Genomic DNA, 27,078 nt, shown 5'->3' with positions numbered 1-27,078 from the left:
GTCTACCGCGGGGTCTCCTCTCTGGTTAGTGTGTGTGCAACAATGTCATCAAGACTCGTATGGATTCTGACTCAATGGAAACTTGGGAAAGATGCACTGATTTTATCTCCACAATGAAATCTGATGCTGTCAAACTCGTTATTATAATAATAATTATTATTATTACAATGTCAAAACAATGTGGATTTCTTCTTCAAAGAAAGTTGAATGAGTTCATCCGGACACGTGTATTGGCATAAACGTTTGATTTTCTTACCTGGATTATTGCGCATGCATAAAGACTTCTGTTTATTTGACTACAATGCTGCAGTGCAACACGTTCTGTCTACACGTGTCTCCATTCCACTGGAGCTCTACTTACCGTCTACAGTTTTTATTTCACACTTACTTTGGCAGCGTGAACGTATGTTTACCAAACGCACGCCTGCCACGCCGGGAAAGCCCTTTTGAATTTGAGAAAGCGACGGAGGGGGGGCGGCGGGGCGGTCCCGCGGTGACGTCACGCCGCCGGATATCCGTGTAAATTGAGCAGCCCGTGGAGAGCGGCTCGGGAGACCCCGTTCGCCTTCGGGAGAACTCGCGACGTTACGTGTCCGCCATTTTCTTTCACCGGGAGAGAATAGCCGCGTCTAAATACAACAGGTGGACATTTTTGGTCTCTGGAGCTCCTTGAACGCAAAGGTGCTCACGGTAAGTGCTCGTTGATTTGACTAATGATCAAATGAATCGGGCGTATCCGGCGTCTGCTCGCGTTATTGGGCTAAAAGGTGGCGCGGCGGGCGGGCTGGCTGGCTCACGCTCCTCCCGCCCGTCCGCCGGAGCAGCGGCGCGGCGGCGTGCCGCTCGTCTGGCTGCAGCCGGCATTTTGAATACGGCCCAGCTTGACTTGCTAAACATTAGCCGCACACACATGCGGCTTGCCCGCGCCCCCCGAAAGCCGCTATATTCACCCCGTTTGCGCAGGCTTTGCTCTTCGCTCAAGCGTTGCCCCCCGTAACGTGAGATTAGCTACGTACAGGCCGGACCACGGTTAGCTAACAGCGCTAGCTGCCAGCTCTGCCCTGGTAGAGGCGTGGTGGGGCATGTTGTATATGAGAATTAGCTAGCACCTGCTAATCACGGTGATTTAGATATTATATAACGGAAGTCAGCGCCAGCCGTATGCGCCGCCGGGCGCAGCGCTGAGGCAGATCCAGCGCAGCGCAAGTGCGGTGAAGCCGAGACCTCCAGCTTGCGGACGGCGTCTGATCCGTCTCCGTTGGCGCCAATCCAGCGACCCGAGGTAACGCGTGTACGTTCACGCGTCCCAGCAGACGCTCTTCCGAGGCGGCTTCAGCCATGATCAGCCGCTGGCGGACGAGCTCCAGCGTTGACCGTCTGGCGCCGTAGCACATTAAATAGCCGTCATAAGCATTATCAAAGAACGCACGTCGTCTCGAGTGCGTTTTTCCTTATTAAGGGGCAGCGAGTGGGATTATCAACATGCAAAAGAGATTCGCAATGCCACGTGTCAGTGTAATGCTGCACCCGACATGACATCGTCCTAAAAGAGCGTGAAACGTTGCGGGCAAGTAGGAGGGCGAAATAGGAGACGCTGATAATAATGGCGTTTAAGTCGGGGCTCAATAGTGATGGCCAGTATTTGTATTGCATGATGCATGCTGGCTGCCAAGTATTGTTTAGAAACCGCGGACGGGTTAAGGTCACTGAGTTTCCCCCTGTTCTAACCAAGGTGTTGCTGTTTTGTGTCTCTTGCACCATTCCTTTTGGGTAGATGTCGGAAGATACGGCCACAGATCATGTAAACGGGAACGGGACAGAAGAGCCGATGGACACAACCGCGGCGGACACAACCGCTGTGGCGGCTCACTCTGAACATTACCAGGCGTTACTGGAGGCGGGTTTACCACAGAGTGTCGCAGAGAAGCTAGATGAAATTTATATAGCAGGTAAGCTGAGTTTCACAAGTATGGCATTCTGTTTGTACATACTGCTTTCAGCTCAAGAAGGAACTTTTATTTGTCAAGAAAGGTTTCACATTTTGACGCTGTTACTTAAGCACACATCAACGAGCTTAAGGACAGAACTATCAAGCTCAAGTATAAACCGTTATAAAAGGTCATCTTAAAATTAGTTATGCAAATATGCATATACGGTTGTTTTTTTTTTCATCATATTCATTTCCAACTTCCTGGAAAGTGAGAACCGACTTAGCAAGTCATACAGTTCAGTTTCTGATATGGTTGTTATTCTAGTGTTGTAGTATTGTTCATGGCACTAAGGCTCAGACCCTTGTGCTCATGAATGGTTTCTATGCTGGTGATCTGGGAAATAAAGCTCTACTGCTTAGGGCTGCCAAAATTGGCCAGAAATGACGTCTGATTATTCCTTCTAAAAAACATAGGTTCGAACCCATTCGACTATATTTTTACGCGTTATGTCCGTAAGAGGGCAAACCATTACGAGAGACATAACTACTTTTATAGGTGTATTTATTTCAATGTAAACATGTCTTTCAAAAGATCTACATACCTACACATTACAAAATAAACAAAATAATGTCCTATACCGTAGAACTTAATTTGAAGACTGTAGATCTCTCGCTCTCTCTCTGTCCCCCCCGTGGTTGCTGCTGGAGTGAGAAATTAGAACGCGCTGTCTCTTGGAGCGAGATGAATTGTTCGTAATTGATGTGTTATCCAATAGCCTAATTTTTGTACAGATTAGGTAATAGTCATACTAGTTTAAATAAGCAATTTGGTAGTATTTTTGGTAAGCTAACTCTAGTTTACATAGCTTGCATATTACTCAATCTCGAGGTTCCACAATTTTTCCGTTTTCAGACCGAAATCCAAAGTATTTCCAAACAGGGCTTTTTAGATTGTTTGAAGTGAAACTCACACACTCTGCAGCCTAGTTGGGTTGTGAACTCTCTGCCGTCTTTACCACATGGTTGTTGGGTTATTCACTCATTTCAGCTTGACGTTGATTTCATTTTCAACTAATGAAAGTGATGTGTGACTTTTGTCCATCATGCAGCGAATTCACTGCAGCAGCCAAGGCAGATAGCAGCGGTGCTGTTTTTTTTTTTCTCCCACAAACTAATATTAATTTTCACACTCGAATTTCTTTTTTTTTCTTTTTTTTTTTTGCAATTTAGTTATATATTCGAATTTAGAATATTCATTGACAGCCCTGCTACCATTACTGTTTTGGCTTGTTTTTGATTAAGAGCAATCATAAAATGCACAAATGTCCATCCATCCATTATCCAAACCGCTTATCCTGCTCTCAGGGTTACGGGGATGCATGCCGGAGCCTATCCCAGCAGTCATTGGGTGGCAGGCCGGATGACACCCCGGACAGGCCGCCGGGCCATCACAGGGCAACACACAAATGTAAATCTCCTATTTGTGTGGCTAGCCTCATCTTTGCCATACTGAGGACTTGATCTGTTTAAAACTGCATGAACCTTTCGTAGTCATCAGTTGTGTCGGGGCATTGTCTGCTGTCAAGTATAGATGCTGGAATAAATGGGTGAAAGAAGGGGGTTGGACATAATAGATTCAAGGTGGATGGTTGGAGGCCACCTGGTATCCTGACATTTGGAGGAACAATAGAAGCCACTGTCTCTCTAGGTCAGGTGGTGAGAACTTGTTTAACAGGATGAGGAGTGTAATCATTTTTGATTAACCCAAAGTGTGTCCAGCATGCCTCCTCATTAGAAAATGTTTGTCGTGATGTGTTGTCAGTATTTAAGTTGTTTTCCTTATGTTGTTGATTCCTATCATAGCTGCAGAATATGGCATTACTTTTAGTCAGTTGTCAGTATCAACAGCACATCATTGTCATGAAATGTGAAAACATTTTTTTAATAAAAGTTGAAAGTTGTATGGTTAGTACAGCATATTGGTGAATGCCATCAAGGCCATGTGTGTTTTGGATTTGATGTCAGCACTTTACAGTATAATGTCAGCATTTGCTCTGTAAGAAGGATTTCTTGTGCCACACATTAAAGTTGTGATCTGTTATAATTTAAACCTGATGGAATATGCACTAAATTGTCCCAAGGAATGAATGTGTGGGTGTGTGGGCGGGCCCTGTGATGGCCTGGCGGCCTGTCCAGGGTGTCTCCCCGCCTGCTGCCCAATGACTGCTGGAATAGGCTCCAGCATCCCCGTGACCCTGAGAGCAAGATAAGCAGTTACGACAATGGATGGATGGGTTATGCACTTACTCAATGAAATGCTTTCTCCTTCTTATTACCTTCTGGTCACATCATTTAATAAGAAGAAAGTGAAGAGAAGTGCATCCGTTATAGTCAAGTCAATTTTATTTGAATAGCCCATTATTACATATTTGCCTCAGTGGGCTTTACAGCAATACAACATCCTGTCCTTAGACCCTCAAATCGGATAAGGACCAACTCCCTAAAAAAGAAAAAAAAATTAACGGAGAAAAAATAGGAAGAAACCTCAGGGAGAGCGACAGAGGAGGGATCTCTCTCTCCCAAGACAGACAGACAGACTTGCAATGGATGTTGTGCATACAGAATAAAGCAGAATTACAACATTGAAAGAGGATAACAGAATTATGATGGCATTATAAGCTGTCTGAAGAATATGATGAGGAGGATAACAAGCAGTGTCCAGATGACATCGGAACAGCCTAGGACCTGAGCCACACGACCACCATCACCATGTAGACCTGGCAGGAGGACAGACTATACATGCACACAAGAGAGACTCGCATCACACCATTCACATACACAGGCGAAGACATCATTCAGAGAGAGAACAGTTTGCAATAGTCAATAATCTACTCTATAATTTTGTTGGCAGAACATCCATCCATTATCCGAACCACTTATTCAACTCAGGGTTGCGGGATGTTGTAGCCTGTCCCAGCAGTCACTGGGTGGCAGGTGGGGAGACACAGTCGGCAGAACAGTGTTCAGTAAATTCACTGAGACAGAAACCGACCTGCTATGCAGTACAGGTCATGAAGTACTCAATTTAAAGGAAACTAATTGTAGGCTAAGGCAAAAAGACGAGTTTTAAGTTTAGATTTAAAGGACTCAACAGTCTCTGATTGTCTGACGGTAGCAGGCAGGTTATTCCACAAGAACGAGGCCCAATAGGAAAAGGCCCTGCTGTCACCAGCTGACTTTTTAACTTTGGGTACACGCAGGAGCCCTGTATTTTTGAGAGTGGAGAGCTCGAGATGGCATGTACGGTTTAAGGAGATCAGACAGGTATGATGGGGCAAGCCCGTTTAGGATTTTATTAGTCAGCAGAAGCACCTTGAAGTCTGATCTATCATGGATAGGAGGCCAAAGAAGGGAGGCAAGAATTGGTGTAATATGGTCAAATTTTCTAGTTTTTGTTAGGATTCTAGCTGCAGTGTTTTGAACCATTTGAAGACTTTTAGTACTAGAACGTGGCAAACCTGAAAACAGAACATTGCAGTAATCAAGTCTGGATGAAACAAATGCAGTTTTTCTAAATAAAAAAAAGCAGTGCATGTTGCGATGCGTTTAGCTGGTTTTTTCCAATGAAGTTGCAGGAGCAAGTGAAATTTTCAAAAAGGGTTGCGTTTTGTTTTGGGGGTTTTTTTGGCTGTAAAATTCATTAAAAATCGAAGGCAACTTGTTCTAGTGAGAATAAAACCGCGTACTGTTTTAGTGTTATAAGTAACCTTACCAAAACCCCCTTACTTCGCTCTTGCTAACTCGCCACATACTGCTAGCTTTCTCCACCTAGACCAGCCCAATGTTACAACACACAAGAGTGTTTGTCATGCAAACAGGCAAGCACGCGTTACCACTAACCATGCATATTGAATCTAACTCACTTTGATTCTTTCCATGCTTGCAATAGATCTGGATGCAACAGCCTCTATCATGATGATCTTTCTTGTGTGTTTTGCGGTAGAAAAGTGTTTGTGAATCGATGATTTACATTTTGTGTTCCACCACAACGTTGCACGTTGTGCAAAACAGTTTACCCCAGCTTTTGTGCAGAACACCAGGGAATTGCCTTGCACAGTCTTTGGTAGTAATTTTAGTTGGTAAATGTGAGACGTTGGTGGCGCACATGTCTGTATCTTCACAACCAGAAACAAGGAAGTGAGTTTGGTGACGTATGGCTCAATGGTTTGCGTGGGGGACTGCTATGATTGGTGAAACTCACGGTAAACTACGATGATTGGTAAAATTTCCGGAAAAGTTGCAGTAATTAGACAAAATTGCAAGGTCGCGCATAATTCATGGGGAATGGCTGAATTTGCGTTAATTGTTGTGATTGCGAAACCCTGGAGGGCCTGTTTGTGGGTCGACAGTTGTTGATACACAACCCTCTCTCATACTTTAAAAAAGAATGGAAGAGTAGGGACTTGTCGATAAGAGACACTTGATGAAGGTGCTTTTTTTTTAAGTAGAGGTTTGACCGGGGCTGTCTTAAAACTGCTGGGAATAGTGCCAGTAGTAAGTGCTAAACTAAACTATGTCCAGCATAGTAGGTCTCAGGGAAGGCCAGATGTCTTAAAAAGTGTTGCTGATAAAGGGTCAAGTAGGTAAGTAGTTGATTTAGAAGCTGACGCAAACTTAGTCAAAGTATCGAGAGAGAGTTTCAAAAGCTGTAATAACAGGGACTATCAGTGACTCATTGTATAGATATGAATTTGGTAAGATAGGATCTGCAGGAGTAGCTGGAGTTGAATAGCTACTTTATGATGTCATCAACCTTATTGCAGAAAGTCTATAAACTCATGAGCCGTGAATGATGAGCAGCTAATAGACAGCTGCTGTTAAGTAAATTTAGCTACAGTGTCAAAGATAAATATAGGATTATGTTTATTAATATTGATTAACCCTACGAAGGAAACCTTCCTCCGTAAGTTGTCTGGACTCCGCCTTAGAGAGAGGGTGAAGAGCTCAGACGTCTGGAGGGAACTCGGAGTGGAGCCAGTTGAGGTGGTTCGGGCATCTGATTAGAATGCCTCCTGGGCGCCTTCATTTGGAGGTTTACCAGGCACAGCCAACTGGGAGAAACCCCGGGGTAGACCCAGAACTCACTGGAGGGTCTACATGTCCACTCTGGCCTGGGAACCCCTTGGGATCCCCAAGGAGGAGCTGGAGGGCGTTGCTGGGGAGAGGGATGTCTGGAGTGCCCTACTTAGCTTGCTGCCACCGCGACCCTACTGCGGAGAAGCGGCTGAATATTGATTAAGCGAGAGAGATACGCTGCTTTTGTAGCAGCTAAAGCACGCTTGTATTTCAATACACACTCATTCCAAGATAGAAGGTCAAAAACTTGCAATTTTGATTTTTACCATTTACTTTGTAGTTTCCTGCAGGACCACTTAAGAGCACATGTGTTGTCGTTAAACCAGAGTGTGGGCTTCTTTAGTCGCCTAGCGCTGGTAGTGAGAGGTGCAACTGAATAGAGGAGACTAGAGAGGGCCACATTTATTCAGATTCAGACAGCTTTATTTGTCCCAGAAGTGCAATTCAGTTCCCACAATCCACCCAGACATACACGAACTCACAGACAAGCGGCAATCATCACCATGTCAGAGACAATAGACAGATCAGTACATGGGCAAGAGATGCACACTGTCACCCTCACATGGCCTTGCATGCACTCACCCGAGGAGCAGGCGAAGGGCAAAAAAATCCATATAAGTCAAAAGAATAGAACAGAATAAGAATAGAATAAGTAAACAAATGAAGCGTTCCAGGATGCATTGCACGCCACATTTCCCCACTACAGTTAGTGAACGCACAGGCCCACAAGCCATGTGAAAAACAGACAAGGTATAAACCAACTATTGTGGTTTAAAACAGTATAAAGCATGTACTTAAAATGACTAATCTCAACATTTAACAACCTGATAGCAGAAGGAATGAAGGATTTAAGTCACTAGTGAGATTTTCAACAGTGTCTACAGTGAAAGGAGCCAAGACTTCAGGCAGCTGCTGGCCAAATGCAGCTACAGTGGATGGGCCAATGTGGCGAGTGGCAATTACATCTGTGCCGACATTAACAGGACAGACCAAATTATGATTCGTTTTTTTTCTTTTTCTTTTTCTTTTTCTTCTGATTTTTCCCTTTTTCTCCCAATTTAGTGGCTAATCAATCCCTATTTTAATTCAAACTGCATGCGTTCGCCAATTGCATCTCTCCGGCCGGCAGTCTCGAAGGAGACGCCTCGCCACTTTCGTGACAAGGCGAATCCAGGCCAAACCACTGCTTTTTCCGAAACACACAGACGCATTCATGTGACGAACACAAGCCGACTCCGCCCCCTCCCGAAGACCGTTGCCAATTATTGCTGCTTCATCGAGTCCGGCCATAGTCGGATCTGACGAGACTGAGGCGCGAACCCCGGCCCCCAGCGGGCAACTGCATCGACACAGAGCCGATGCTTAGACCGCTACACCACCGCGGACTGATTATGCTTCAGTTTTAACGAGAAAATTATCTGACACAGCAGATGTTGTTGGCAAGACAGATCAAAAACAGCTATCCCTTTATATAAAACCAAATCAAGGGTGTTACCACTGCAAAGAGTCAACTCTTGAACAAACTGAACGAATCCAAAAGAATCTCTTCAGAACGAGTTGCAAGACTTGAGACTACTTCTCCAAATTCATCAAGAAATTCTATAGGCCAGGAGGTTGATAGGGTATAACAATGTGGACTGAGCAGAGTATTTGTGGCTGAGGGAGATGGATTTCGAATAAGAGCCTCAAAAGATTGGAATTTAGTTTCAAGTTTAGAACTTAATTTGAAATAAGGTGACACTCCCACATTGTTTATTTGCCAGAGCTACATGGGCGCAAGTGTTGTCAGGTGGGGAAGCTTCATTAAGGGAAGAAAAACATTTGGTTTCCGCCATGTTTCACATAACCCAATCATATCAAAACTATGTTCAAGAATCAGATCATTTATTAGCGAGACTTTGGTAGACAGAAATCTAATATTTATGAAACCAAATTTAAGTGTCTTGTGAAGTGATCAGTAATAGGCAGAACTTTAGAGCTACCAATTGATAAAATATTAATTTGAATTAGACACCTTGTATTATTAATTGACATTTTTGAAGACCTACACTTTAAACAATGTGTGGTAGCACTTGATCACGTTAGATGTTTGATTCTGTAGATTATTAGGTACTTTGTTGCAGTTTTCACCACCAGCAGTGGTAGGAATAATAATTAGATTTTTGTGATTCACACATTAAGGAGAGGAGAGCTTGGGAGCAATACAGCAGGGTAGGAAGACGGTCTCAGTGTTATAGACCAAGCTATCAGTCTGATAATCTATACTATGAGAAATTCCCTAACTAAACTAGTTGACTCCACATGGGCACTAGGTTTAAACCTAGCAGGCTCTCTAATCACCTGCAGCCTGCTGAACAAGTCCCTAGTGTCAAACATTACCTAGGCAGCTATCTATGTTGCTAGACAAAAGAGTGGCGCCGTCCCCAGTAGGGGGAATGCCATCTGCTTTCAGTAGGTAAGAGCGGTCCCAGAAAGAAGGCCAGTTAAAAAGAAAATTGAATCCCTGCTCATTACAGTAATGAGCCAGCCAGTGATTCATTGAGGTGAGCCTACTGTACATCTCATCATTACTCCTCACAGGTCAGGGATTAGAGACAATCGATGCTGACACATCTTTCTGGCCAACTCAAGCGTCCTGACTAGGCTGGCTATTGTTATCTCTGATTGCTTTGTCCTAGCATTATTGTTGCCAACATGAATGACAATTTTGCTGAAAGTAGCGCTGCTGTGTGCCTGAGTTCCTTGTTTCTCCCTCCGTGATGCCAGCACCCTAAGATTACCCTCTAAGTCGGAGACTCTGGCCCCGGGTAAATGGTGAACCAAAGCTGGCAAAACTAATCTGTATGCGGGTAATAAAGTCTCATATCACTAGCGTGGGTTGCTTTACTCTGTCGACAGGAGCGGGAGTAGCACACTGGCCAGTAGTACTAACAACAGGGCTGGTGAGTGGTGAAAACCGGTTTGCAAATGGGAGAGGTAACTGCAGACCAGGCCACACGACTGGTAGCTTGCTCTTGCAAGCCTTCCCATGCATGTAAACAGAGACAAATTCTGCTGTATCTGCCGACGAAGCTGAGCTAGTGCTAACAATAGCAGGTCTGCTGGGGCTAAGGCTATCTGGATTGCCCATCACATCAAAGCTAATCCTAGCTGAAAGAAGCTGCTCTAACTCACGGACAAGTCTCTCTAATAGAGACAACCTGTCTGTAACTACAGAGCAGTCCCCACAAACCATCGTTTTAACGAGGCTGCTTTGACTGCGAATGCAATAGAGCTAACTGCTAAACTAGGCTAACCTCGAAGCTAGTAAACAAACTAGGAACGAAAGGCTGCCTACTAAACACGAGTCGCTTGAGAAAGAAAACTAGAGAATGAATGAATGAACAAGCTCAAAAAATAGTGAAATCAGTAGGACAAATGAAGACGTTAGGGCAGAATAGAGAAGAGAGTAAGAGAATAAACGGCAGTTATCATCTCACAAAGCCGAATCTCACAAAGGCAGAAGCCAGAAACAGCTTGCAGTGACGAGCAATGAGGAGGATTCTTCCAAAAAAAATCCCAAACACTTCAGAGTTATGGTCTTGGAACTATTATGTCATTAAATTGGAAATTTTACTGCAATATTTCAAAAAAGATTAAAAATTAAGACGAACTTTAAGTTTTATTTCATGTCTGTATGGGTCATCAAGTCTTTTGTCATTCTCATAACCTGTTTAGAGCAAACATAACAGACTGTCCTGTAGAATAGAATTTCCACCCTGAGCTGCTGCTGCTTTTTTTTTTTGGATGTCTCTTGTGTTCAGGCCTGGTAGCACATAGCGACCTTGACGAGAGAGCTATCGAAGCGTTGAAAGAATTCAATGAGGAGGGTGCCCTGCAAGTCTTGCTCCAGTTTAAGGAGAGCAATTTGTCTCATGTGCAAGTAAGTTGACATAGCCTAAGTCCTGCATCGCTTGATTATTATTTTCATATGTTCTTGGCTTCCATATTAATCTATCTTTGTGCATACTCAATAATCCAGGTAAGGAAATCACAGAAAGTTGAATCAGTTCATCAGGAAACGTTTATTGAGAGAAACGTTTCATCACTCGTCTAAGTGATCTCTTAAGTCTCAACTGACGACAGTTGAGATTGCTGTGACTTGTGTATTGGGGAAACCAAACAGACACTGCCTAAGAGGATGGCACAATACAGAAGAGCTAAATGTTTCAGTCCAGGACTCTGCAGTATACACCCATCTACAGGACAGTGGCCACTCTTTCAAGGATGAGGATGTTCACATCTTTTCTTTTTTTTGGGATTTTTTTTCTCTCCAATTGTATGCAGTCAATTACCCCATTCTTGCAAGCCGTCCTGGTCGCTGCTCCACCCCCATTGCTGATCCGGGGAGGGCTGCAGACTACCACATGTCTCCTCCGATACATGTGGAGTCACGAGCCGCTTCTTTTCACCTGACAGTGAGGCATTTTGCAAGGGGGACTTCGCATGTGGGAGAATCACGCTATTCCCCCCAGTTCCCCCTCCTCCCTGAACAGGCGCCTCAACTGACCAGAAGAGGCGCTAGTGCAGCGACCAGGACACGTACCCACATCTGGCTTCCCGCCTGCAGACACGGCCAATTGTCTGTAGGGACGTCCGACCAAGCCGGAGGTAATACGGGGATTCGAACCAGCAATCCCCGTGTTGGCAGGTAATGGAATTGACCGCCACGCCACCCAGACACACAGGATGTGCACTTTTTTGGGGGGGGGGATTTCCCCCCCCCTTTTTTCCAATTGTACTTGGCCAATTCCCCCACTCTTCCGAGCCACCCCATCTACTGAGCCGGGGAGGGCTGCAGACTACTACATGCCTCTTCCGATACATGTGGAGTCACCAGCCGCTTCTTTTTACCTGATAGTGAGGAGTTTTGCCAGGGCGGCGTAGCGCATTGGAAGCCATGGGAGGATAACTCTATTCCCCCCAGTTCCCCCTCCCTCCTGAACAGGCGTCCCAACCAACCAGAGGAGGAAGTGCTAGTGCAACGACCAGGTCACATACCCACATCTGGCTCTCCACCTGCAGACACAGACAATTGTGTCTGTAGGGACGCCCGACCAAACTGGAGGTAATAACTGGGATTTGAACTGGCGATCCCTGTGTTGGTAGGCCACGAAATAGACTGCCACGCCACTCGGACGCCCTAGGATGTGCACATCTTTGATAGGGAGGAGCGCTGGTTTGAACGGGGAGTGAAAGAGGCCGTCTATGTTAAGAGGGAACGACCATCCCCGAACCAGGGTCTAATGCCCCTTTTCCACTACATGGTACCGGCTCGGCTCGACTCGCTTCTGTGTCGTTTTCCATTACCGTAACAGTACCCCCTCAGTGTAGCTGGTCATCGTAGCGATGCCCGGTTTTCAATTTCAAAATTTAATTTTAAGATGACTCCGCTTCGACTGTGTCGGTATTTAAAAATGCCGGGTGACATCCCATGCACGCATTGATGGCACAGTGATGCAAAATGACGCAGTGCTGCGTTTCTCTGACCAATCAGGTCTGCATTAATTTTGGTACCTGCCTCGGTTGTTTTTTTTAACCGCGACAAAGGTGGTACCAGAAAAGTGGTAACAGTTACCAAAATGCCGGTACTTTCCAGTAATGGAAAACAAAAAAGGGGCAAGTCGAATTGAGCCGGTACCGTGTAGTGGAAAAGGGGCATAAGAGTACATATGTCTCCATTTTGCAATATTGTGATTGCAGCTGTTCCCCGATCTTCTCTTAATAGTACACATGGCCATTGTAACTCTAGTTAATGGTCATGGCAATTAGCATATGAAACCAATCGTTTTCAGTCGTTATGCCACTATATTGTTTATAAGGGTGGGGATACCTGCATTCAGTTGAAGAGGTCACTTAGATGCTGATGATGAAATGTTTCTCTCTCAGTAAACGTTGTGTCCAGATGAACTGATTCAACATTCTTTGAGACTGATTAAATAGAAATTTGCTTCTTGAGCCTGTAACAGTTGCTTTAAAAAGTGCATTTCATCGATATTAAAAAATTTGCAAAGAGAATTAAGGAAATTCAATATTTATTCTCACGGAAATGTTTTAACGTGTTAAGTTCTCAACAGAAAATGTTTGTCAATGTGACACAAAGGTAATTTTGATGTAGTTTGTTGGTTAATACTTTTTATTTCCTCAAAGTTGGGTTTTCAAAACTTTGATTATTTGGTGCCGTTTTTCTCCTGGTGCCAAATAGCGTTTCATGACAAACTTTGTTTTTTTTTTTTAACCTCTCTCTTCCAGAACAAAAGTGCCTTCCTCTGTGGAGTGATGAAGACGTACAGGCAGAGGGAGAAACAAGGGACAAAGGTCACAGATGCCACCAAAGGACCCGACGAGGCCAAAATCAAACCCTTGCTGGAGCGAACCGGTTACACACTTGATGTCACAACAGGACAGCGCAAGTATGGTGGCCCACCACCCGAGTCAGTGTACTCAGGACCTCAGCCCGCCATTGGGACAGAGGTAATGCTTCTAAACAGAAGTGGTGATCTAAGTTTATCCAACTAACAGGTGTGTCTGATCATGGCAATTGCTTTGTTTGTTGTATTTTGTAAATTGGCTTTGTTAAGTGGAAAGGGCCCCAACCGCTGAATGGTTACTTTCCAAAGCAGCAGACATCTGTAGAATTTACCAAACAAAGCCTAAACAACTAATATTTGGTAGGTGGTTTTCTGTTTCATACAGTCAAAGGTTCTTGACTTCGGTGTGTTTGAACTAAACTGCTATGGAGCCTCTCGTTTTGATTGCGAGTCTGAAGAAAACCTTTTTTTGACTTAGACATTGTGCCCATATAGATTTATTAACATTTGCAGTTAAAATGCTCCCTCAGTCAGATGTGGAAAACATCTGCCTTTAAAGGTATAATCTGGAATACATCCATTATCCAAACCGCTTGTCCTTACTCAGGGTCGTGGGGATGCTGGAGCGTAATACACATAATAATAATAATAATAATAATAATAATATCACCAATAATGCATAATGCCAAGTGTCTGCTGGAGTGGTGTAAAGCAACCTGCATTGGACTCTGGAGCAGTGGAAACGCGTTCTCTGGAATGGAATCACACTATTTGGCAGTGTGACGGACCAATCTGGATTTGGCAGATGCCAGGAGAACGCTACCTGCCCGCATGCAGTGCCAACTCTAAAGTTGGTGGAGGAGGAATAATTATCTGGGGCTGTTTTCCATGGTTTGGGTTTGGCCCCTCAGTTCCAGTGAAGGTAAATCTTAATGCTACAGCATACGGTGACATTCTAGAGAAACGTGTGCTTCTAGCTTTTTGGGAGCACACAATTTGGGGAAGTTTGAGGAAGGCCCTTTCCTATTTCGGCATGACAGTGTGCCCATGCAAAAAGTGAGGGCCATAAAGACATGGTTTGTCAAGTTTAGACTGGAAGAATTTGATTGGCCTGCACAGAGCTCTGACCTCAACCCCATCCAACACCTTTGGGATGAATTTGAACGCTGACTGCAAGCCATGCCTTCTCCCCAACATCAGTGGCTGACCTCACTGATGCTGTTGGGGCTGAATGGAAGCGAATCCCTGCAGCCATGTTCTAAAATCCAGTGAAAAGCCTCCCCAGAAGAGTGGAAGCTGTTATAGCAGCAAAGGGGGGGACCAACTCCATATTGATGCCCATGGTTTTGGAATGAGATGATCATCAAGTGCATATGGATGTGATGTTTGGTTGTCCACATGCATTTGGACATGTAGTGTATTTAGAGGTAACAAACAAGCCAGCAAATAAAGTCTCCAACACTACCATTGACCAGCAATCTATTGACCAGTCCTGGAAATCTCTGCATCATTGAAGTATGTGGGCATGGATTATCCATACAACACATCTTGATTTATTTATACAAGACATTTGTTGATCAAGAAACAGGAACCCAGTCTTAATTGTTTGGTGTGTGACACCTATTATCTGGTCACAAATCTGAGGAGTAACTCAAGTTTATTTGTACAGCTCTTAATCAGTCTTGGAAGTATTTACATTCACACAATGAAAACAAGTAGATAATGTTGATGCCACCCTTTATCCTTAAACCCTCGAATCGGATTAAAAAAAAAAAAACCCCACTAGTGGGAACTTTTTCCAGAAGAAAAGGAATCCCTCTACCAGGACAGATTTTGCAAAATGGGCAAGATGACAGTGCGGTAATAGATTTAGAAATAAAACGGTGAATAAAAGTACTTGTTGACTACATTTACTGATAAATAAAAATATAAAACGAATGATCATTTATTTGAAATAGTTTGATTTTTATTTTCCTCCCCCAATTAGAATTTGCACTCGCTGACATGCGCCATGGAAAAGAATGAAACTGGAACTACGAGTTTTATGTTCATAGCCAACATCACAGCAACTAAACTCACCATGTTTTACGTCCATGAAGGAATAATGTATTTGTTTTTTTTTTTTAGGCTAAGATGTTAGGTTCTGTTTGGTACCGTCACTGATATCTCATTGGCTATTTATCTAGATATTTGTCGGGAAGATTCCCCGTGATTTGTTTGAAGATGAGCTCGTCCCCCTCTTTGAGAAGGCAGGGATCATCTGGGACCTTCGGCTCATGATGGACCCTCTCAGCGGACTGAACAGGGGTTACGCCTTCGTCACTTTCTGTAATAAAGAGGCTGCCCAAGAGGCGGTCAAGTTGGTGAGTTTCTTGGGTCACTTGTGATAGGAGTTAAATGTTTATGTGATGGGAATTCCCTCTAGACTGTCAGATGCCAGATTCTACTTGAACACATTGTCTGGCTGTCATTGGTATTGTTGTTTGCTCAGTGCTGCTGTTAAATTGTAACTGTTAACCTTTATTTATAAATTGGTTTAGTTGTATTTTGTTTTGTCCATCAGCAGCCATGTAATGAGCTGCTGCCTGTCTAGAACCAAACGTAAAGATTTTCAAACAGAACCAAACGTTTCCCTGGTTAAGATGAAATGGATGCTATGTAAAGGCTGTTATAAAAGGAACATGGAACACTGTCTACATTAGTTGTTTGATCCCAAAATTTACCAGCCGTTATTTTACCATCCAGTAATGTTTATTTTAATCCAAACCTCATTGATTGGTTACCTGCCTGCTGTGCTAACCCTCTTTTGTATCTTGCTGTGTGCTTGGAGATGTCAAGGGTATCAATTAATGTTGGACTCTCTTTAAATGTTGGTATTCTATTGCTATTTAATATTACCTGCAATGTTTTGTTTTGTTTTTTCCTCCACAGTGTAATAACCATGAGATTCGCCCTGGAAAGCACATTGGGGTGTGCATATCAGTAGCCAATAACAGACTATTTGTTGGTTCCATTCCCAAAAGTAAAACTAAGGAGCAGATCTTGGAAGAGTTTTCTAAAGTCACGGGTAAGCTTTCTGCTCCACTGACATCTTAAATGACAGCGAAAACGCAACTTTTTAGGTGATCGTTCTTGATGGTCTGCGATGCTAAATGTGGCCCATCATCTCATTTTGTTTTGCTTGTTTCATGTTGCTTAAAATAATTTCTAGCTGTTCTGTTTTGCTGGTTGTAATGAATTTGACTCCATGATCTGTCATTGGCTACTAAATGTTTAAGATGCTTTGGCGGCACGGTGGTGCAGTGGTTAATGCTGTCGCCTCACAACAAGAAGGCCCTGGGTTCGAACCCCGGGGTTGTCCAGCCTTGAGGGTCATCCCAGGTCGTCCTGTATCTGGAGTTTGCATGTTCTCCCCGTGTCTGTGGTCAGTTTTCTGCGGGCGCTCCAGTTTCCCCCCACCATCATAAAGACATGCATGCATGTTGGGGTTAGTACTCCTGTCTGTGCCCTTGACCAAGGCATAGCAAGACGAACTGGAGTTGGTCCCCGGGTGCTGCACTGCGGCAGTCCACTGCTCCAAGCTACACAGCTAGGATGGGTTAAACACAAAGCGTAATTTCCCCACGGGGATCAATAAAGGATCTCAAAAAAACAAAACAAAACAGACATCAAAATATCTACGTGCTGATCTAGATTTATGAGAATTATGATGGAAATCACTATTTCCACTGCAAAGAATAAGAATTAACAATCTCAAATGGGTAATTTCGGCATGTCGTGCGACTTTTACACAATCGTCACAGGTTAAGGACTGCAGTAGGAAACCGTTTAGATGTTTTTTTTAAAGATGACTATTGACCAAAGTTTATTAATGTAATTTGCCTTCCTTGTCTCTCCTTTCTACCACCAGAGGGCCTCACTGATGTCATACTTTACCACCAACCAGATGACAAGAAGAAGAATAGAGGTTTCTGCTTTCTGGAGTATGAGGACCACAAGACGGCTGCCCAGGCACGCCGTCGGCTGATGAGCGGCAAGGTGAAGGTATGGGGCAACGTGGTGACCGTGGAGTGGGCTGACCCTATCGAGGACCCAGATCCAGAGATCATGGCCAAGGTAATCTTGACTATTAGGCGTGTCTCAGTGATGTTTGTTTGTTTATTTGTTTGTAATTCAGTTGGCATGGTATTTGAGCAACAATGGTGGTGTCAACTCCACGCTGTTGGTACAAGTATTTTGTTACTGCAAAAGAAAAGCCCGTGTTATTGCTGCAGTGTTGACATTTCATGACTCAGTGTAAATGTCTAAAACAAGGTGCCTGATACGCTGATCACAAATCAAATGTTGCGTAAAGAAGTCAATGCCAAAATAATTCTCCCATTTATTTTACTCTGGTCACAATCACATTTGTTTTTTTTTATCTGATTCATTAAAGGAACAAAATTATCTACTTTTGAGTTTATGCTGTTCAGTCTGCATAGACTTATAATGCAAGACATACCCAACACTAAGACCCCAATAAATCACGATTTTGTTAATTAATAACCGTCCTATTTAATGTGTCCTGTCCACTGTCAGCATGTTCATGTTTTGTGAATTTGGTCATCTGGATCCTCAGTCCTACTGGCATTCTAATCTTCCAAGTATTGCAGATGTGTAATCAGGGAGTTTTTAGTAGTTTTAGATCTGTTATTGACTACTGTCAGAATAGAAAACACTGCAATAAAGTTAACACTGTTCCACTTTTTCTAACCAGGTCAAAAATGGTGTAAAATTAGAACATGGGCAATGAGTCAGTTTTATTTGTCAGCCATAGGCATGGAGTTAAAAATCAGATGTTAAGCACAATGGCATTAATATAGAGTAGGTTTTTATTTATTGATTTGTTTTGTTAGAACAAGTTAAATGAGGAAGAAACAAGTATTTTCTGTTGCATAGGATAAGATTGTTGAGGTTGAGTATGAACTGTGTTTGTGTGTATGGGAGGGGTGTGCGTGTGTGTGTGCATGCGTGCGTGCTGGCTTACAAGGTCAAGTACAGGACAGTTTACAGGTGACATTAAATAAACAAAAAAAAAAGAACAAATATTAAATGATAAACTTAACTCTCCCTCTACAGGTAAAGGTTTTATTTGTGAGAAACCTGTCTAATGGTGTGACAGAGGAAATCCTAGAGAAAGCCTTCGGTGAATTTGGTAAACTGGAGCGAGTCAAGAAGCTGAAGGACTACGCCTTCGTCCACTTCGATGACAGAGACGGAGCCGTAAAGGTACTTTTCCAGGGCACCTGAAACAGACACATGTAAATTTGAGGCGAAATGTAAACAACCATTCTGTATTGTGCAATATTTGTCTACATATCATGAAGCGTGCTGCTACTACTTTCGGTTGCGCCTGTTGGGGGTTTGCCACAGCGGATCTTACTCTTCCATCTCTTCCTGTCTTCTGCATCTTCCTTTTTCACGCCAGCCGCCTGCATGTTCTCCCTCACCACATCCATAAACCTCCTCTTTGGCTTTCCTCTTTTCCTCTTCCCTGGCAGCTCCATATTCACCATCCTTCTCCCAATATAGCCAGCATCTCCCCCGGGGCTCGAAATTAACGATGTTCCAATGTCCCGGGGACCATAAAAAATCTGACTGGGACACAAATATATTTTGTCTGGGACAATTCCGGGACAGTGAAAAAAAATGTCAAAGTAAATTTCGAAATAGGTGTTATTTGCAAAGTCATTAATTATGAGTATCTAGACGTTACTTTGTCGTTTAAATAATTTAATAAAAAAGTGTGAACGGCGAAACTACAGAAGGCTTACGTTCTTGCGGCACCTCACGATAGGGTAGTCAATCACCTGTTCGTGCAAATCATAGAATGCATTCTACGTCATCCGCTCTGCCAGTGGCTGCTGCCTGACTTGTTCCAATGCAACATTCATAGAGCCAGAGCGATAGACCATCATCAACGACAGTTAAAAGAAGAAGAAGAAAGAAATGCTGAGGTGGTTGAATAAACAGCCCCCTGATGCAAGCCCCAATACTGCCGACCCCCGAAACGACTGCCGACTCCCGAAAGTCCCGAAACTAATATTCATTTGTTTAATAAAAGAATAAGTATTTTAAACTTATATGGTGGACCAGAGTGCATGGTGTGATGATTAAGTGACAAAAAAGGATCAAATTATATGTATTCTGCATAATTGGGGGGGGGGGGGGGGGCGATGACAAGAATTAAAATTTGGGACACTGTTGGTTATATCCGGGACAATACAAAGTAGAATTCGGGACAGTTGTGGGACACTGAAGAAAAAAGTTAATTTCGAGCCCTGATCTCTCCTCTGCACATGTCCAAACCTTCTCAATCTTTCCTCACATACTTTGTCTCCAAACCATCCAACCTGAGCTGTCCCTCTAATATACTCGTTCCTAATCCTGTCCTCCTTCGTCACTCCGTGTGAAAATCTTGGCATCTTCAACCTTGCCCACCTCCAGCTCTGCCTCCTGTTTTTTCATCAGTGCCACTGTCTTGAAACCGTACAACATAACTGGTCTCATTACCATCTTGTAAACTTTCTCTTTAACTCTTGCTGGTACACTTCTGCTGCAAATTACTCCTGATACTGTTGTCCACCCATTTCACCCTGCCTGCACTCTCTTCACCTCTCTTCCGCACTTCCCGTTACTTGGTTAAGCCTGATTTTACCCACATACAATGATTGGATTGGAATTATCTTAGAAATATTTAGAATGGAGAAACTGACCTATCCCCTAACAACACAACAGGATAAATTTTATCAAATTTGGAGCAATTGGATAAAATGTATAGCCCCAACGAGAGCAGACTTTATATGATTCCACTGGCTTTATGGTTTGTAACCTTTTTGTTTGAATACAATTTTGATTACCCTATTTCAATGACAGCGGCAGTGGGTAGCCCCCTTTGGTTCCTGTAAATAGTTCTTTTTTTTTTTTTTTGAGTTTAAATACTTGGGGTCAACTGTTCCATCTCCTAGTGATCGTTTTTTTTGCTTGCCACCAAGAGTATTTGCAGCAGCTTTATGTCCCTCTTATGCTCCAGAAAGGAGATATGACCTAGATAAAGGACTTCAAAACTCAGGTTTTTTAGTGTCAAAGACCCCACCCAATGATGCCTGGATTCCCTTCCAAAATACATTCAGTTTGGGACAATCCCAAAAATGTGGTAATGGTTGGCTATGGTTGAGCCACATTGTCTCCAACATGGCATATTAGCACCTATATATTTTTCCTGATGTGGTGTCTTAAAATATCTAATGATATTTTTCCAACAATGTTCTCTCCAATCCATAGAGCTAGTTGTTGACCATTGGAAAGACCAAATATTCTCCCAGGACTCCTCGGATAGCTCAACCCCTGCTTCCCTTTCCCATTTTTCTTTAATGTACAAAGTATTATTCTTTTTAGCATGGGATAGAGCAAAGTACAGTTTGGAAATGGAATTGGATGGGGTCATTGTCATAGCAGATTTCATAATATGATAGAATTCTGATTCAACATCTGAGAATTCAGTCAATTTACATTCACGCTCAATATAGGATTGCAACTGGAAGTACCTGTGACGGTCATACCGTTCCAAGCCATGTTTACCCTCTAAGAAATCAAAACTATGTACAATGTTTCTTTGAGTAAGTGAGAGAAATGTTGTGAGTCCTTTCATTGTCCATGATTCAAAACTGACGTCATCTCTGTGGGGAATGAAATCTTGAGTCATAAGCAAACCATCTGAACACTCAACATTTTGTGTATCTCATACACATTAATCACTTTCTGCCAAACTTGTAATGTGTGGCTCAACCATGGGTTCCCCATCCTTATCAAACGGCACGTCAGTCCCCTATCTGCAGTTACAACTTGGATGGGGAACCAATTTGACAGACTGGACTCTAGCTCCTTCCACCTTGCCGTATATGATTCACTACACCAATATAACAAGGGAGCTATCTGTGCAGCATAGTAATAATTTTTTAGACAAGGAAGGCCCATCCCCCTGCTTTCCTTGGCTAGTTGAAGGGTAGCAAGTCTAGTTCTTGGTTTCTGTCCCAGCCAAATAAATCGGGAAATCCATTTATCCCACTCACTGAATTGCTTATCACATACCTCAATAGGCAGGTTTCTAAAGAGGTAGAGTAATCGGGGGAGGATATTCATTGTGACTCCACTTATTCTAGAACTAAGGCTCAAGAAAGGAATCAGATTCCATCTGTGTAGATCTGCTTTTATCTTTAAAGAAAATGCTTCATAATTTGCGTGGAAGAGCTCTTGAGAGGTTCTTAGTTATATTTATTCCTAAATATTTAATTTTGTCATTCTCCCAATTTACGTTGAATTCCTTTCGTAGAGTTGCTGGAGGAGTATAATTTAGAGTCATCACCTGAATTTTTGAAATGTTCACTTTGTATCCAGATAACTTGCCAAAATCTTGCAAAATAGCCATCAATTCTCTGAATGACCTCTCAGGCTCTCCCAGGCAGACCAACACATTGTCAGCGAACATTGCCACTTTGTGGTCAACTCCCAAAATTGCAATAGAGGAGGGGCGAGATTGCGCAACCCTGTCTACAGCCACGTTTCAAAATAAAAGCATCGGATAAATCACCATTAACCTTGACACGAGCTGAAGGCGTATCATACAGTGCCTGGATTACTCCTATGAAATTATCATGAAACCCAAATTTACCCAGCACCTTGTATAAAAAAGCCCATCTAACAGAGTCAAAAGCTTTCTCTGCGTCTAGACCCATTATGATTGAATGGGTTTTTTTCCTTTTGTATCTCTCCTAAGATGTGCAGAATTCTCCTTATCTTATCTGAGGTTTGTCTATGATGAATAAAACCAGTTTGGTCCAAATTTATCAGATCAGGCAATACCTTCTCCAGTCTACGAGCAAAAATTGAGGTGAATAGTTTATAATCTAAATTGAGAACACTAATCGGTCTGTAATTCCCTCACTCCTGTCTATCTTCCCCCTCCTTTGGAATAACTGAGATAATCGCCTCCCTCCAAGAGGAGGGGGTCTGTAGAACCCGATTGAATGTTTTGTGTAGTGGAACTAGCTCTGACTTTAGACTGCGGAAGAATTGTGCATCATACCCATCCGACCCAACTGTCTTTCCCGATTTTAACCCTAGTGATAGCTGCATTTATTTCCTCTTTTGAGATTGGTTTAATTAAATCTTAATTTTGTGGACCCGACAGTGAAGGTAAGTCTAGTGAGCCAAGGAAGGCATCAATGCAGTTCTCCTCAGAGGCCCTAGGCTGGGAACACAGGTCCCTGTAGAAACCCTCAAAACATTCTTGAATCCTTTCCATTTTGGTTTCCAGTGCATTCGTTTTGGGGGTTTTTATTTTGAAAATTGTACTCTCTTCCTGTTGCTGGCGCAATTTATATGCCGGGTATTTTGCTGACTTCCCTCCTATTTCGTAGTACCTCTGCCTCAGGAAAATCAAATTCTTTTGGGCCTCTTGTGTGTAAATGTCATTGATTTCACCCTGTATTTTCCTAATTTCCTGCTTCAACCTGGGGTCAGGGTTAATATCTTCCTGTTGTTTCAATTTTAATTTCCCCTGTAGATCTGCTAATTTTTGCCCCTTTGTTTTCTTCAGATAAGAAGTGATAGAAATTAATTTACCTCTCAACACCGCTTTAAGCATGTCACATAAAATCACTAGTGTTACCTCCTCCGTGTCATTAATTTCTAAATATTCTTTTATATCGTCCTTCAATTTAGCAACTATAGCAGGGTCATTAGGGATATGTGAATTCAATTTCCATAGGGTGTTACGTTTCTTCGTAGCCACAAGCAAGGACATAGAGATAGGGCTGCGGTCAGATAGATCCCTCGTTAAAATGTCACAATCTCTGATTTTAAATCCAGCCACTTTAAACATAAAAAAATTATCAATCCTAGCATAAACTGTAAACGAACCTGAGTAGTGTGTATAGTCTGTGATAGAGGGGTACAACTCTCTCCACACATCAATTATGCCCATTCCATATAAGAATTAACCTTTCTTGTGAGTGAATTACTTTGACTATTCGGATTAGAGGAATCTAGTCTGGGATTGAGTCTGAGATTAAAGTCACCCCCACAAACAACCGTACCCTGTGAGTCCACCGTTAAATCAAAAATGTTCCTATAAAATAACCAGTCACTCCCAGGAGGGGCATATATATTTAGTGTCGTTATTTCAGAACCCCTCTATCCTCCCTGTTATCCTGACAAATCTACCTTCATCATCACAGACCTCCGAAATATGTTCATAATTAAGTGTATTAGAAATCAGAGTAGCCACACCCCTCTTATGCTTAGACTTGAAAGATGAAGAGAATACATATTTAAAACCCATTCTTTTCAAAAGCAAATGATCTGAATGACTCGTGTGTCTCCTGAAGCAGGGCCACCTGGGCTTTTTCTTTTTTCAATTTAGATAAAATCTTTCTCCTAATCGGATTCAACACCCCATTTACATTAAATGAAATAATTTTCACTGGCCCGTCTTGCATGTAATTTTGCGCGAAAATAATTGTACCAAAAAACAAGCATCAGACAGCAGCAGGCAACCCCCCCTAGTAAAACAACAGAGGAAATAAGAAATAAAAAAGAAATATGCGGTGTATAACTGAAGCATAAATGCTATTAACCACACTTCCAGCAGTGAATCACTTCCACTGCTTCCCTTAGTCTTTGAAGGAAAACCCCTATTTACTACCTGAGCTAGAGGGCCTTCAACTGTGATGAAGGCCCTCTAGCCTTCATCACAGTTGAAGCCTTTTAACCCGACAATGACTATATTTCACTGTGACGTCTATGACCTATATACACATACTACTTCTCTTCACGTCTGTATACTTGCAGCCTTTCCTTGTATCCTGTAGCTCCCCTGGTCCGCTGCGGGCGCTGCCCCCCCACACGTTGCCACGACGACCATCTCTAGTTTCTCTCTGGGGGTTGCTGGCAGTGCGATCACTTTCACTGGGAGCCCCCTGTTCGCTAGATCCACCGTCCCCTCCTCCACCGAATTGTAGGTCTTTGCTCCATCTTCATGGAATACTTTCAGTTGGGCCGGGTAGAGTGTCCGAAACCGCAAATTCTTCTCTTTCAGGACCTTGCGAGCCTCTGTATGTTCCTTTCTCATGGCCAGAATCTCTGGCGGATAGTCGTGGTCGAGGTTTGTCTTGTTGTTGTTCCCCATGAAGCCTCTCTTCTGCCAAGCTTGACTGAGCACTTCTTCGTTGACAGTGAAGCAAAGGAATTTTACCAGGATCGATCTAGGTTGGGAACCTTCTGGCGGGGGAGGTGATAACGCTCGGTGGGCCCTCTGGATCTGTAATGCTGTTGAAGAGGGGATGTTGAGGTTCTCTCTAAGCAGTTTCTCCACAAAGCGGATCATAGATGGTGAGGCAGGAGCCTTTCCTGCGTCGTCAACATCTCCGCCAGTATATTGTCTGTGTTGGAGCTTATCTTCATTCCCAGCAACCCTGGTTTCCACGTCGTCGAGCCTCACGTTTGTTTTGGCCAATTCTCCTCTGAAGTCTTGCAGCTGTTGTTTATTGTCCTTTCTAAAGTCTTTCAACTCTTTGCCGACTTCTCTTAGTTGTTTCAGTATCACCGCCAAGTTCGCCGTTTCCCCCTCGTTCTCTGACCCAGTGTCGCCCTGGCTCGCGAGCTAGCGCCGCCAGCTACAGGAGAGCTAACGTTAGCTTCTTCTGCTAGCTGCATCTCGTCTACAAGTTGTATGTTAGTTGACTTTTTACCTGCCCTCCGACTCTTTCTAGACATCATCTAAGCCCCTTCTCACACGTTTTAATGCAATTCGCTGGTTAGTTTATTCACTTTGGGGCAGTTTTATTTTCTCGTCGAGAGCTCTTTTACTATGCTGCCATCCCCTCTGAACTGAAACTGGAAGATGTGCACACTAATTATGTCCAATTGTGTTTACCTGAGTTTGTTTTAGGAATAATTTGTCATTTGTGTAAACTTGGAGCTTTCAGAGCACAAGGGGTTGAATACTTACACAAGCTCTATATTTTAGTTTTTAATTTAAGTTAAAAAGTCAGAGAAACATAGCTTGTTTTGACTTTGGGAACATGCTGTTAGAGCTTATGGGTTCACAAAAATAATTTTGTTCAGGAACAGATATGTGAGTATCTTTTCAATACAATATAATATAATAATCCAAAAATTAGTGATGACTGGCAAGGGAGTTGAATACTTTTGCAAGGCACTTTATCTACCTTCCTTCTCTCCATCATATCAGCCAGCTCTTGCCCTTTACCAGTCATAGCACCAACATTCAAAGTTCCGTCTCTCAATTCCATACTCTTACCCTTCCTCCCGTCCCGCTGCCTCCTTCGCCCAACAGTAGCATAGTTTCCACTGTCACCCTGCTGACCAACTGTACCAGTGGTGGTCGTTGGTAACCCAGGCCTCGACTGATCTGGTATGGAAATCTGATTTATGATCCGCGTATTTGATTTGGCAAAGGTTTTATGCCGGATGCCCTTCGTGATGCAACCCTCACCATTTATCCGGGCTTGGGATGGGTACTAAGAATGCACTGGCTTCTGCATCCTCAGTGGCTGGATTCTTGTCATGAAGCGTGGTGCGTGGAAAGCCTCCATAATTAAATCCATATCCTTCAAGTCTCTCGATGCATTTAATGACCACAGACGTTGGGGCAACATGCCTGTAGTCATTTAACCCTTTGATTTGGAGTTTCTTGGAAACTGCGGGAATAGTGGAGCTCTTGAAGCAGGAGGAGACTTGACACTGCTCTAGTGATCTGTTGAAGATCAGCGGGAAAATGGGGGCCAGTTTGTCAGCACAGACTTTCAAACTGGAGGGTGATATGCGACCCTGGCCCAGTGCCTTCCTGGTCTTCAGTCTCAGGGAGAATTTGCGCACGTCCTCAACACAGATCCTGAGTGTGGTTGGATGGTGAAGGGGGAGAGACTGGCAGGGGGTGCAGTTGTGTGTTGTGGCCGGAGAGTGTGAGGGGTGTGAAAGTGTGCTTATCAAACCACCAGTGAAACCCATTTAGATTGGCAGCCAGTGGATGGTTCACTACAGTATGAGGGGATAGTTTCCTGTAGTTGGTAATGACTTTCAAACCTCTCCAGACTGATACTGGGTCATTGGTAGAAACCTGTTTTTCAACTTTTCAGAGTAGCACCTTTTTGCTATTCTGATCTCCTTTTGTGAGTGTATTTCTGGCTTGGTTGTACCGGATCTCATCACCACTCTTGTAAGGCTTCCTCTTTGGCCTGATGAAGCTGCCTGAGTTTTGTTGTGAACCAGGGCTTATTGTTGTTGAAGGTACAGAACTTTTTGGTGGGCACACATTTCCTGAAAAAAGCTGATCTAAGATGTCACAGTGTCACTAAGTTCATCAAGGTTTGTAGATGCAGCCTCAAAAACACTCCAATCAGTGCAGCCAAGGCAGGCCCGGAGCTCCAGTCTTGACTCATAGGTCCAGTTCCTCACAGTTTTAACCAAATGCTTTGCAGATTGTAGTTTCGGTCTGTAGGTTGGGATAAGATGAGTCAGACAGTGATCAGAGAGTCCCAGGGCTGCATGGGGGACAGAGCAATAGGCATGCTTTAATATTGTGGAACAATGATCCCCAGT

At 43.3% G+C, this 27,078-nt stretch overlaps 1 protein-coding gene across 5 annotated transcripts in view; it reads left to right on the top strand.

The window, feature by feature from the left end:
- Positions 1-576: 576 nt before the first annotated feature.
- LOC130124925 (heterogeneous nuclear ribonucleoprotein Q-like) overlaps positions 577-27,078 on the top strand; it is a 33,876-nt gene continuing 7,374 nt past the window's right edge. For all 5 annotated transcript variants that reach the window (XM_056294283.1, XM_056294282.1, XM_056294281.1 and 2 more), the window contains exons 1-8: positions 577-690; positions 1,775-1,949; positions 10,870-10,988; positions 13,358-13,579; positions 15,603-15,779; positions 16,348-16,483; positions 17,327-17,532; positions 18,535-18,684. In XM_056294283.1, the coding sequence (XP_056150258.1) occupies positions 1,775-1,949; positions 10,870-10,988; positions 13,358-13,579; positions 15,603-15,779; positions 16,348-16,483; positions 17,327-17,532; positions 18,535-18,684 (1,185 nt within the window). In that variant the 5' untranslated portion in view covers positions 577-690. The remainder of the gene's footprint in view (positions 691-1,774; positions 1,950-10,869; positions 10,989-13,357; positions 13,580-15,602; positions 15,780-16,347; positions 16,484-17,326; positions 17,533-18,534; positions 18,685-27,078) is intronic.

The sequence above is a fragment of the Lampris incognitus genome, chromosome 15 (genome assembly GCF_029633865.1).
Source record: "Lampris incognitus isolate fLamInc1 chromosome 15, fLamInc1.hap2, whole genome shotgun sequence".
Lineage (NCBI taxonomy): Eukaryota > Metazoa > Chordata > Actinopteri > Lampriformes > Lampridae > Lampris > Lampris incognitus.
This window is presented reverse-complemented; position numbering and strand designations above follow the sequence as displayed.